Source organism: Tachysurus fulvidraco, chromosome 5, assembly GCF_022655615.1.
Source record: "Tachysurus fulvidraco isolate hzauxx_2018 chromosome 5, HZAU_PFXX_2.0, whole genome shotgun sequence".
In the NCBI taxonomy this organism is placed as follows: Eukaryota; Metazoa; Chordata; class Actinopteri; order Siluriformes; family Bagridae; genus Tachysurus; species Tachysurus fulvidraco.
The window spans coordinates 22,819,457-22,833,266 of record NC_062522.1 but is presented as its reverse complement, the minus strand read 5'-3'; the positions used below and the strand labels follow the sequence as shown (position 1 = coordinate 22,833,266).

Genomic DNA, 13,810 nt, shown 5'->3' with positions numbered 1-13,810 from the left:
GCCTCAACATAAAAAAAAAGAGATAAAAATGTAAGCCGCTCTAGATAAGGGCGTCTGCTAAATGCTGTAAATGTAAATGAAATTGGCTCGGCTTCTAGTAGTGTTAGAATTGATTCCTATTGACATGGCTAGTCCTACTGCTGTCTACTTGTAACACTTATTGATTCTGGACTTATCCTAAAGATTGACAAATTAGTTTTTTTATGATGTTATATACACTCATCAGTCACTTTAACAGCAACGCCTGTGCTCCTGCACATTCTTGCAGCTCTTGAATCAGCCAATCACGATGCAGAAAATCATACAGACGGTTCAGGAGTGTCCGTTTTTGTTCACACCCCTCATTAGAATGAGGAAAAATTATATGCTCTCAATGACCGACCGTAGCTGTGGCGACCGGCTGGTGTGAGGATTTGTAAAGAAACTGCTGATCTCCTCAAACACAGAAGTCTATAAATGTACGTGCGATGGTGGGAAGTGAGCTGTGGTTCTATAGGCAGTAAACCCTGACACGGAGGGTATGGTAACTTCAATAACCTCTCTTTACAAACCGTGCTAAGCAGAAAAGCATCTCACTGTATAACAGAAGAACAACACACCGTAGTTCCACATTTCTCAGGAAAGAACCTTGCTATGAAGTGGATGCTCCAGTGTGACACCACCGGTTCACCGCCATGCGTCGGTGTGGGCTTCTGCTTTTGTAGTACATCTGCCTCCAATTTCAATGTGTGTGTGTGTGTGTGTGTGTGTGTGTGTGTGTGTGTGTGTGTGTGTGTGTGTGTGTGTGTGTGTGTGTGTGTGTGTGTGTGTGTGTGTGTGTGTGTGTGTGTGTGTGTGTTTTTCCTGTTGAATACAGTTGTACAGTTTTGCATGATTTTGCACACTGCACTTCTCCCTCACGATTAGCTGATCAGATATTTGCATGAATGAGCAGATGCTCCGACGTTCCTATTAAAGCCTCTGTTTCACAAATCCACACGGTGTAGATTATCAGGTGTCCGTAATGAAGGCCAGGTTTTATTGGTTGTTGTTGCTTTGTTTTGTTTTTTTTTGTTCTGTTTTGTTTTGTTTATTTTGTATGCAGTCAAAGGCAGTATAATTAGATCACTAATTACATTTAATTAATTCCTGTCTGAAGTTGCACTTTTATTTTTTTGTGTGTGCTGGAAAGCATCCAAATGGGGAAGGAAAAAAAGAGCAGACCCCTGAGCATCTGTCTGAAGTATACTCATCATATAAAGCAAGAGAAGTGTGTGTGTGTGTGTGTGTGTGTGTGTGTGTGTGTGTGTGTGTGTGTGTGTGTGTGTGTGTGTACAGAAAGAGCCGCTTTTAGAAACAGATGTTTTTCTCCTACGTTTAACTTTTCTTATTATTTAAAACAAGCAATAATTATAGGTCACTGTTGCGTACAGTTGTCGTGAGATTTTTGTGATCTTTAACGTGTCTGCCCATATCATTCCAAATGAACACCGCCCTATAAAATAACATTATGCACCGAACTGCACTGTGTATTGGAACGAGCACTGATGCAGGCAGGAAGAGCCTTTGTCAGCGTCAGCCTTCTGAATTTCTTTATTATATACATGTCTGTCAAGTGGGGCATCTGGATGATAATGAGTGTTAATAGGCTGTCTGGTAATTGTGCTAGATGTGTGATGGTAGGGCGTGGAGATAGGGTGGGAAGTGTGTGTGTGTGCGTTTGTATTAAGCACTGTCTGTTGGCTTTAACCTGCTTTGCCCCCATTTACAATAACAGCATCACCATGTGAAAATGTAGACATCCGATACCGTTAAGGCAATTGACGGGGTTGACATGTCATTAATTTTCTAGCACGAATGCAACCATTTATGACCCCGACAACTGAAAATCCGTTTCCCCCCCCCCCCCCCCCCACTGCTTTTCTCCCCTTCCCTCATCACACACCACACAGTAATCACGTTTAATTTCAAACCATGGCCTCCTTTGGCAAATTAGCAATTAAAGCAGTTTGGTGTGGGGGGAAATATGTATTTGTGTCATCAGCCGCACTGCGCACGCATGCGCACACACACACACTCACAGATTAATAACAAGAGCAGCAGGTCAGGGTTGCGTTTTCCACTTTAGTGAAAGAGGAGCACAGCTGCCAGAAGATCCACTGTACCACTTAGCGCTCGCCACTTAATTAGTTTATTATACTCATTATTACTTAATACCTCTTTATAAATCTTTTGTTTCCACTTCATAAAAAGGGAACAACCCTCTTCCTCCAGAACGTCCTAGACCTAGCTTTTAGCCAGGCCGATCATGCCGAAGGTCACTCGAATATGCGGTTTAATCAAGGTATCCCGTCTTTAACTAGCCGCTAATTAGGATCCATCTAATATGCAGTTACAGCCTGTAATTAGTTCAGTTTGGCCTCTTCATCTCAAGCTTATTAGAGGCCTCTAAGGGGTGGGAAAACAAACGCTGTCAGCTGGCATGATTCAGGAGGACAACTCAAATTAAGAGGGAAGAAAAAAAATTTCCGAACAGTGAAGATGTGTCTGAATTACTACTGGAAAGATGGAAGATGGCAGAGGTGGATTAGAGCTCTTTGTCTTTACTAGCATTTGTGCCACCTGACACAGTGGCAGTTCTGACGAGGTTGATTTAAGGTTGTGTTTGCAGTTAGCAGCAGCATGCACCCAGGCAGTGATTAACGCATCAGTCTAATACTTCCTTTTTTATTTTTTGGTGTGCCTTTCAGCTCAACCTGGTTTCCAACGCCACACTGTCCAAGACGGCCCCCGGCGCATCGCCGCCCCTCAGCCTGCCTCAAACACCAACCACTCCCACCACCCCACTCACACCGCTCTCCCAGGCCCACTCGGTCATCACACCCACCAGCCTGCACAGTGTCGGACCCATTCGCCGACGCTACTCAGACAAATACAGCATGCCCATATCGCCAGGTAGCTCACTGTTTAATTACAGACCGAGTGAGTGACCCAGAGGATATAATCCTTTTTTTCAGCATTTAACATTTTATTATTCTTTACTCAACTTTTGTGTATGTATATTTTTGTTGAACTGATATATCGGTGTTGTGAATTGTGTGTATCAATAACAGATATTGGCCAAAACAAGGAGTTCTACATGAACACAGACGTGCGCCCTCCCTTCACATACGCATCATTAATACGCCAGGTAAGACCACAATTTGCCCCCAGTGTACTTGTTTAGTATCTCGTCACTTCGATACCTTCAGCATGTACGTTTGTTCCTCATTTTTTCCCTCCTCGCACCTAATATCGTTAACATTTCAAATACAATCTGGACCTGCATTGAGCATGATGGTGTGAGGGGGGGAAGCAGCTCACATACTGTATAACAATTGCTTCTGGTGAAGCATTACAGCCAGTGTGATTATTAGGAAATTCATTTCCCACAACAGCGGGGATGGAACATCTTTAAGATGCCCAGTCAATTATCAGAACCAGCCACTAATCTGCCGTTGCACAAGCGTTAATCTGGGCAGGGAGATAATTGGCGCCCTGTAATCTGTCTCCGGAAAAATAGTTTTCACTTGTTCTAGTGGCTTAGCAGGAAAGGGTGTATTCAAATAGATGCATTTGAATGAGGCCCACACCAAAAGCATTCTGTAAACAAAGTAGCCGAGAGTGTGGATCAGCAGAGGCCTGTTTTACATGCTCCATTAAAGGGAAGGCAGTCTGAACACGCATCTCCCTTTAAGTCCTCGTCTGTAAAGGAAACGGCAAACAAATTGTGCTTATCTGTGTGTGTGTGTGTGTGTGTGTGTGTGTGTGTGTGTGTGTGTGTGTGTGTGTGTGTGTGTGTGCGTGTGCGTGTGCGTGTGTGTGTTCGTGCTTTTTTCCAGGCGATACTTGAGTCACCAGAAAGACAGCTAACACTAAACGAGATATACAACTGGTTCACGCGAATGTTTGCATATTTCAGGCGGAATGCAGCGACCTGGAAGGTAATCTCTCATTCCCTGTTCTCAACTTCCTGCTCCGATAAAATGTACATGAAGTATTTCATCATGTCTAAATTAGAAAGGGTATCAACTTGAGTCTTTTGAAAATATTTACAGAAAGAATGAAAAGAAAGTGAATAAAATTCCGGGCTCACACGATTAAAGGCTTATAAGCACGTGGTCGCGGAGAAAGCGCCATATAGATGCAGACAGGAACGCACAGAGGAAAGCCAGATGGCGATAAAGAAACAGTATGTGAAATAAAGATAGAAAGTGAATAGTATGTGAACGTGTGAGAAAGACCGGCAGACTGGCTGTGACTAGCTTTCAGCTCCTTAACTGTGTGCTTCAGCAGTCAATGACAGCTCTGCCATGGGGGCATATTGTAGTTATAACTGCCGGCTCCCACACTGACACACACACACACACACACACACACACACAGAGGAACAATCACAAGATAAATAAGATACTCCAAGGCTAATAGGTTTTAACCAGTAGATTATCTGAAACCTTTCATTGTGGTTCAGTTACTTTACTAAAACAATGAGCTCAAAATTTGTTACTGCAGTTTTCATTTGACTTTTTTCCTTGGGGGGGTGGGATGTGTTTTTTTTTTTTTTTTTTTTTTTTTTTTGCAAATGCAAATATAATTTATCTTAATGATCCTCAGAAGGTGCCCGGAGAGGGATCCTATTTAAACATGTTTTTACATCTCTTTTGGACACTTCACTAGCTTTAACAGTACCCTGGTCAATTTGTTCTTTTTTTTTTGTTTGTTTCTGTTTTTTTTTTTTTTTTTTTTTTGTGCTCAAGCATTTGAGTTTCCACTTTGCATCAAGGCAGGAAACGATCAACTATCTCCTACTTTAACCACAAGCAAATGATAAAGCACCGTGCTGACAGCCCTGCCATGCAAAGCCATTTGTCACTGAGCTCTTTATTTAGTAAATATTGGCCATGTACTGTACAAATGGGCTTGATGAAAAGGTAAATTATGAACACGATAAAGCATGTTATAACAGTGTGGTTTCCCTTCATTGTTCAGTGATGTGGCTGAAAGTGCTGCTTAACATGACGGGCCACGATGTTGTGTTTATTTCATTAAATGTTTTTGCACACTGGAATTCTGTTTGCCTTCTAAGGAGGTCCATTACAGTTGGCACTCTGATCATTGGTTCCTTTGTATTTTTAATGTTTGGAAGCCATAATTCTACGTTTGGCGGCTGAGAACTTCCAACGAAAGCACCGTCAAGTCAAGCCCAAAATTTTGCAATGTTAGGCCTGTGTAGTTTTGTATTTTGTAGTGTATTTCCATTGGCTTTATTTCTCTTTGTACTGAAAGACTTTCTCTTTTCTTTCACACCAACTGCAGAACGCAGTCCGGCATAACCTTAGTCTTCACAAGTGTTTTGTGCGAGTAGAAAACGTTAAAGGGGCGGTATGGACTGTTGACGAGATAGAGTTCCAAAAGAGAAGGCCACAAAAGATCAGCGGGTAGGTCCACCACCCCCCGTCTCTCTCTCCACTGCACGGCCAAATCCTCCTGTCTCATGGTGTTGATCGATGGAAACCTGATTCCATGTCCACATCATCTTATGTGCTGTGCTGTGCTGCTCAACTGCCTTGCTGCTAGCTTCGCTGTGCATCTCTGTACCCTTACAGCTGCTTGCTGGGACAAACAGTGACTTTTGTGTTTGGTCATGCATTCCCTAATCTTCTCACCTGACCATTTTCTGTCTGTCTGTCCATCTGTCTGTCTGGTCATTGCATCTGCCCTGGCTGCTCCTCTACTTCCCTACCCTCCCTTGGTGCCTCCTCCCCTTCCCAGGGTGCTGTGCGCACCAACCTCTCCCTACACAAGTGCTTTGTAAGAGTCGAGGACGACTTTGGGTCCTTTTGGACCGTAGACAACGAAGAGTTTAAAAGGGGCCGCCACATTCAGCGAGGTCGCCCCCGGAGACACGGAGTCGACAACAACAACTATGACGAGCTACTTGTACAGTAAGGACTGCCCCCACCCCCTCCCAAACCCACCCCACCCTTCTCCTTCCTACAATATCCCTGCATGCTTTGCTTCAATGTGCCACATGCTCATCCTGTGTGTAGATTTTCATTGTTTTTTTTTTTGTTTTTTGGTTGTTTGTTTGTGTTTTTTTTGCCAATGTCTTACTTCTCTGAAATGATTTACCAACCTTAATGTGTGTAATCTGCGATGCCTAAATCTGTTGAGATAGTCATCTCTCCGAGTCACATAAATAGTACAGCAATACATTTGCGGGTATTGATTTTGTGTTCCTTTTACTGGGCATTGCTGTCTTAACGCGAGTGTTGAGTAGTCATCAATCCACATACAGTTCAAGTACTACTGAGAGTCAGTCACTGGAAACCTTTGTGTTAAATGATTTATCAATACCTGCATGTAGTACCAATGTTAGCACTCATTTATAGGTGACTTTTATGAGTTTGTCTCTCTTGCAGTCAAGACTAAAATAGGTCGTGTGTGTGTGTGTGTGTGTGTGTGTGTGTGTGTGTGTGTGTGTGTGTGTGTGTGTGTGTGTGTGTGTGTGTGTGTGTGTGTGTGTGTGTGTGTGTGTGTGTGTGTGTGTGTGGTCATTTCTACAGGAGTCCTGCTCTAGTAAAAAATATTCAGACCAGTTTGGGATACGGTCCTGTCCTCCCGGCTACCTTCCAGGTAATTCACCAAGTATGTCTTCATACATTTTTTTTTATATTATGACTATTCAAAAAAAAAACCTTTATTATTATTATTATTATTATTATTATTATTATTATTATTATTATTATTATTATTATATAAAAGCTAATACCAACTCTGGTGGCATCTTATTCATTTTCAACCTTTTTTTTAATACTTGTAATATTTGTAAATACAAAATTTTACAGATGTATTTATTTTTTTCCTTTCTCTTCAGTGTTAATTACTTGTGTATACATAAATGGAAAGCAAATCATTCAGTATCATCAAATCATTCAAATCATTCAGTGTGTTAACGCAGTGTTATTAAACGCTGTTTTACTAGCAGTATCTAAGGCAACCTTAGCTCCTCTTCCTCACTTTAGCATCGTGCACTATGCTTTCAGGCTTCAATGGCTGAAAACAGCATACCTCTATACACTACCGCTTCCATCGGAAGCCCCACTCTTAACTCGCTTGCCAATGCTATCCGAGAGGAGATGAATGGGGCCATGGACCACGGCAACAGCAACGGTAGTGACAGCAGTCCCGGTCGCTCCCCTCTTCCAGCTATGTGAGTGTTTCACTCTTAACACTAGTTCTCTGCGTGTGTGTGTGTGTGTGTGTGTGTGTGTGTGTGTGTGTGTGTGTGTGTGTGTGTGTGTGTGTGTGTGTGTGTGTGTGTGTGTGTGTGTGTGTGTGTGTGTGTGTGTGTGTGTGTGTGTGTGTGTGTGTGTGTGTGTGTGTGTGTGTGTGTTAGAGAGAATGTACACTATGTCAGTCTAGGTATGCAAATACGTAAATGCTTCAGATATTAAAATGGCTTACAAATGCTTTAATGCACGGTTCATATAAATATGCAGGAACATTTGGCAGAGGAAGTACAAATTGTGATGTGTTTTATTCTGGAGGAAACTCCACCTTTTGTAAAGTCTGGTATAGATCATAAAGGCAATTCTCTTTCTCTCGATTTCTTTTTCAAGCACCAGGTTCATAAATGTTTATTTCCTTAAGTTTTTTTTTCTTCTTCTTTTTTTTTTAATATAAATATTTATAAAAGCTGTGAATATAAGATGTCAGAGCGCTTTCCCATGGCTGGCGAGACTCAGAGTGTCCAGTAAGCCTCCAAGCTGCTGAAGAGAAAGCATTTAAAAAAAAAAAGACGCTTATCAGCTCCATTTCTAGAGTTTGTCTATGAACAGGACACTTTCAGGATTTCAGATAAAGGTGTAAAAAAAAAAATAATAATAATAATAATAATAATAATAATAATACTGTACAGAACTTAGGGAGCTACAGGGGAGGAAAAGTGCTTGTACTAATGTTTGGGGCATAGCTGCAGGCACAGCGCAGTCATAGGACAGAAATAACAGGATGTGTATGCCAGCCTAAAGCATGCCTTTTAGCTCCTTTCTTGCCTTTTTTTTTATTTTTTTTTTAATTCATTTGCCAAGTTAAATAAGTAGCTCAAATTATATTGCTCAGACTGGGGTGTAAGAGCATGTAAAGCAGGATCAAGTTTGATGTTGATTAATGTTCTTTTCTAGTACAAAGCCAGATATGCTTTACATGCTCTTAGACATTTGGATATTTCTGCTAACTGTTCCTCTTAAATACATAATGCACTGGTACGAGAGGAAAAAAAGACAACAGGTTTTTTCTTCCCCTAAAAACTAAGTTAAGAATTAAAGTTATAGAGACGTGTATGTAATGCAAAGCAGTGGGCCACCTCCTTAGTGACTCTGGCTACACAAAGCCCAAGCTGTTTGTATCTTTGTGAGGAGGGTTTTTTTTTTTTTTTTTTTTTTTTAAAACCCAAACTGTCGGGAAAAAGATGAGAGGAAAAAATATCAGTTTATCACTAATTAACACTTGGCAAACGTGCCATACCACAGAAACACAGTTTACAGTGCGCTCGAAACACTGATTAATTTAGAGATTCTCGTACAGCTGTTCTTAATGTTCCTTCTTTCTCTCTCTCTCCCCCTCTCTCTCTCTCTCTCTCTCTCTCTCTCTCTCTCTCTCTCTCTCTCTCTCTCCCTCTCTCTCTCTCTCTCTCCCTCTCTCTCTCTCTCTCTCTCTCTCTCTCCCTCTCTCTCTCTCTCTCTCTCTTCTCCCTCTTTTCTCTATTTTTTTTTTCTTCCTCTACTCCACAGCAGTCAGCACTCACGCTCTGGCTCTCTGTCCCTGCAGTGTTTCAACAATGAAAATTTGGCAGATCTCATCTCTTAGGAGAATCCCTTGCCCAGACTGTGGGCTGAGGGGGGGTGGGGGGTTTGCGTTTTTCCTTGTTTACGGCTGACAGCGTTATTATTCTCGTAAGGGCCCTGTTTCTTATCACCCGGCGTTTGTGTCGAGCCTCCTCGCCAACCCCAAGCCGCCTCCGCCTTTTCTCTCTCACTTCCCTGCCAGCACTTTTCTTCCTCCCTTATTGACACTGTGGTAAGGAGGCGCATTAATTTTCTGCGTATTTAAAGCGTGCGTGTCGCTGTCTGCTCGCCGTGTTGTTTTTTTTTTTTTTTTCTTGTTTTTTTTTTTCTTTTCCTTTTTTGCCAGCTTGAAGTTGATTAATGACGGAACCTCGTACAAGGTCGTCCTCTTGGGACCCGCCTCACAGGTTGGGCATGTTAACGAGTGGGAAGAGGAACACACAGCGTGCTGATCTAACGCCACTGGGAGCCTGACAGGCGGCCCGCTCTCTCTTCCCCGTACTCTTTTCTCTCTCTATATATGCCACTCAGTCGCTAGAGTCCATTCTCTCCTCCCCACGTCACTCGTTGTTAATCTCCCTCATTTATCAATTCTTACTGAATACCCTTGTTGTTGGCAGTTGTGGAAAATAAAGCGCCAACATTTCCCCAATAGTGGAGAAGCAAAAAGGGAACTGAAGTTAACAAGAGCATAAGTTTATGCTGTTAGAGTTTAATTAACAGCAATGGGTTTCTTTACCGACTCTCTTTTTTTTGTTGTTGTTTTTTTTTCCCCGGATGCATAATAAAATACATTTTAAAATGAAAACATAAGTTGTGAGGTTTGGAATGATAAAATATAATAAACATTGTTTTTTTGTGTGTGTGTTTGTGTGTTCAGGCATCACATTAACATTAAAGAAGAACCACTGGACCCCGAGGAGCACGAAGGGCCACTCTCCTTAGTGACAGCCAATCACAGTCCAGATTTTGATCACCATAGAGATTATGAGGACGACCATGGGAACGAGGACATGCTGTGAGGCTGCTTTCCCTCGGGTCCTCTCCAAAGGGGCCAAACTTAAACTGAAATCATCTGTGAGACCACTCCCAACCTAGCAAGTCGGACTGGATTCCCAGTCCCTTTTGTTGACAGCTATAAAAAAAAATAAAATAAAAAAAAAAAATCCAATTTACTCTTAGTGCCATTAATCATGAGATATACATGAGATAAGGAAAAAAAACTATTCCATTTGGGAGTATTTTTCAGTTGTTTTTACTTTTTTGGGTTAAAGACAAAGACCAAGCACGTAATTTCTACTTGCGTCCAGTAAAGGAGCCATTTGGTACTGGGGGACTACTACTTCACATCGCCTGTCCTGGTGGCACCGAGGCCAGAGCGGACACGAACGAGGAAAACGCACGCAGAGAAAAGACTGCCACTTTTCCCCTTCGAAGTTCAACACTGATTTACAAACTACATAAGAGTGCACACTTGAACCATTAGCCCCCAAACAGACAGTGATGCAGAGCATATGGGCGCGAGTGGACGTGATTTCAGTTCAATGACACTGCCTTCAAACCAACTTGGGTTGCTTCCAACCTCAGTGTTGCCTCCAAACTCAGTCCGATGTTTTGATGGCAAATAATACAACGTTGTTGTTTTTTTTTTCTTTTTTTTGTCCTCCTGATTTGTCCCATGCTCTTATTTGCTATATTATTTGACTTTGTTTTCTGTACCTGATCAGACCTCATGCTCATTGTTGTAGAGACTCTGTACGATCTGCACTTCATGATGAATGTCTATAGTTTCTTGCCATGATGTTTCATTTCTCTTTTTTTCCTTTCCATTATTTAATGGGAAACAGAATGTCAAATTTTTACCATGTAGTATTTTCTGTCATTTATTCCACATTTCAGATCACCATCACATTGTCACATTGCTCACTCTCTCTCTCTGTCTGTCTCGCTCTCTCACACACACACACACACACACACAAACGCAGACACATTCACACAGTCCATCTGCATATGCACTCCTCGTAATGAAGGCTTTCTCTACGCATCAATGAAGTTTAATTTTCACAAGGGAATGAATGACAGAGAAATCAACGCAGGTTACGACTTGTCCTTCTGAAATCCCCTTTCGTTGCAGCTGTTCGTGTTAGCTGCAGACCAAATCACTGCTCGAAACACTGGTGCGAAAGTGGGGAAAAAAATTAAATGTCAGAATACAATGAAGCCGTGGCAGAGATAATTTTTCTCTCTCTCCTTTTTTTTTTTTCCCCCCACACATTCTGTAATTTATGGACTGTCGGGTTAAGGTTAGAGGACTTTAAAGTGCATTCTCTGTTGTTTTAATGTCTTGTTTGCCCACATCAATGACCAGCCCTCCCCCCTCTCTCTTATTAGCAGTTGTTAGTAATTACACTTGAGATAAAAAGGTTTAAGGGATTACAAGCCACGGTTGGCATTAGAAGCCATGACCACTAAGCATTACAGCATCAGGGGCAGCTCACTATGACCACATGTTTCCTGCCACATTACCTTGGAAACCAGAATGAAGTCAATTTCAGGCTCACATTAAAAACATCCACGGTACAGCGTCAGGGATGGGGAAGGGGAGGAAGGGGACACCGGGTGGGGTGTAAGGGTGCTGGGCAGCCAAAAAAGCAAAACGTTTCCAATCTGTAACTCCGAGAAGAGAATTAGAAGCGGCTTAACCAAATTTTTTTTTTGCAACTTGATTCATCACTGCAACCCCAACCACTTTTTAATTTATTGCTTCTTTTTATCATTCCTTTTTTTTTTTTTTTTTTAAATCTTTCTTCTTGTTTTTGTGTTGTTGACATGTCTGTTACCGGTGGCTACCAAAGATAAATGACGAGTAAAAGAAGAAAAAAAAAAACTGTTCTATGTTCCATGCAATAGCAAAACAAGGCCAAATATCCTCCCCGTTCAGTGCAAAAGAGGGATAAGAACAGCAGAAGGGGTTTCGGTGAATAAACGAGTGAGCTGTTCAACTTTGCTGAAGCCAAAGGGGTTGTTTAAGGGGCAGCTGCAAGGGTTATTTTCGGTTTGTTTGTTTTTTTGTTTGTTTGCTTTTTTTTGCCTTTGACCAAATGGGAAATGGAAGTGAATGGGTTGAATCAGCCATGTCATGTCATGTCATGTCATATCATATATAAGCGCTATTCTCTCTGCATTAAGCTGAGATTCAAATAAAAGAACGTCTGACTTTGTAAAAGTGTCTGGATTAAGTATAAAGGGTAGTAAATGTAATACAGGATAGAGGGAAAGGATTTAAATAACAGTCGTGGACCACACTTGTTTTTGTTTCTGGTTTTAATCCTCTGATTAGATTGTACGCCACTTACTCTGTGAATCCAGTTTGGGTTTTTTTTTTACCCCTTCATTTGTTAAACACTGCAAATGCTTTATGATTGTGTTTTAAGTTCTGTGTACTTTTTATATCACTTCTTTTTTTTCTTTTTTTTTACATTAAAACCAAACACTCCTGTCAACTAATAAGCTGGGTACAAGGTACTTTAATGGCAGTTTGTTTATTTTTATTTTCATGATAAACTCATTTACTATAGACAAAAAAAAGGGAACGATTCGGGTTCACAGAAAAGAAACCACGAGAGACGGGCAGCTGTTGATGGGCTGGAAGCAGTCGGTGTGTGAAAGACATGCGCTCATCGTGCGTTAATCCAAATCTCTTAGCAGTAAAGTGGGAGAAAGAGGATAAGCAGGTAGATAAGATCATCTTCCGCATGTGTAGCTCAACATTACTAAAGTGAAGCAGCATGAGAAAACTGTTAGTACGCATACCTCAGTTCAGACCTATAGGGAATGATTAAACAAAGAGAAAAAAGAAAAAAAAAAGATCCATTTCACTCTGTTGCACTTAGTTGTATGTCCTGCATGTTTAGTCTAAAACTGTAGCAAATGATATTTTAAGAAAGAGTTTAAAAAAGAAAAAAATGATATAAAAATGCAAAAAACCTACTTGTTTATCTTGAAGGCCTCATGTTTCTTTTTGTGTTTTAAAAACCAATCCAAACCTCAGGCCTTTTTTCCCCTTCTCTTCTTCTTTTTTTCCCCTTAAAGAAAAGTCACAAATCTTTCTGGAACGTTTTTGAGGCATGTGGTATACCGTCTTAGACGCCTTCACGTGTGTGGGCTTTTATTCCCATAGGTTGTACAGTACATACACCACATTATATCCTTGTGTGCTTTCTTGTTTCTTTTCTTTCTTTCTTTCTTTCTTTCTTTCTTTCTTTCTTTCTTTCTTTTTTTCATTTAAAAACAACAAAAATGTTTGTAATGCCATGTTTGCTTTATCATTCGAACTGCTTTGTACTGACTATTAAAACATTTTTTTTTACAAAATACAACAGAGTAATGACAAACTGCTCAATGTATCAGAATAGCAACGGTGCTGCAAGTAATCACACACAGGAGGAGAAGGCGGTAGGAGGACGTTTTGGGGGGGGAAAACCTCATTTATTTGGGATTTTAAAAAAAACTGTAAAATAGAAAACAGACCTGGCTGTTATTACTGACCTAAGCGTTTTGTTTTGCTTTGCATAAAGACTTTCTCTTTGTGTGTGTGTGTGTGTGTGCGCTGTTGTTTTCGATACGTCCGTGTTTACTGGTCCGGCGTCTGCCTCCTCCGCCGATCTGGTCCACGTTCGGAGCTCAGAGTAGACAGGTGTGTTACCTTTTAGATGAACAATTAAAAAAAGAAAGAAAGAAAGAAAAATTAAAAATATTCCGATGCCTAATATCATTGAGCGAGCTGTGCTGAAGTTCTCAGTATAATATAACGGGGAGAATCCAATCATTTCTATATAACAGGAGGGAAAAATGTCAACATACAGTGCCAAGACTATATGTTGGTTCTTTCTGTCTGTCCGTCTTTCTTCCTTTCTTTCTCTTCATCTCTGTATCTTTCATGT

At 41.1% G+C, this 13,810-nt stretch overlaps 1 protein-coding gene across 26 annotated transcripts in view; it reads left to right on the top strand.

The window, feature by feature from the left end:
* The window catches only part of foxp1b (forkhead box P1b), a 169,578-nt gene extending 156,433 nt beyond the window's left edge, over positions 1–13,145 (top strand). For 16 of the 26 annotated variants that reach the window (XM_047814355.1, XM_027146613.2, XM_047814356.1 and 13 more), the window contains 7 exons: positions 2,730–2,961; positions 3,093–3,169; positions 3,861–3,962; positions 5,791–5,963; positions 6,585–6,666; positions 7,065–7,231; positions 9,748–13,145. In XM_047814355.1, coding sequence (XP_047670311.1) covers positions 2,730–2,961; positions 3,093–3,169; positions 3,861–3,962; positions 5,791–5,963; positions 6,585–6,666; positions 7,065–7,231; positions 9,748–9,889 — 975 coding nt within the window. In that variant the 3' untranslated portion in view covers positions 9,890–13,145. Of the gene's footprint in view, positions 1–2,729; positions 2,962–3,092; positions 3,170–3,860; positions 3,963–5,334; positions 5,457–5,790; positions 5,964–6,584; positions 6,667–7,064; positions 7,232–9,747 lie in introns of those variants that run through there. The other 10 variants (XM_027146627.2, XM_027146626.2, XM_027146621.2 and 7 more) reach the window with 9 other exon arrangements.
* The last annotated feature ends 665 nt before the right edge of the window (positions 13,146–13,810 follow it).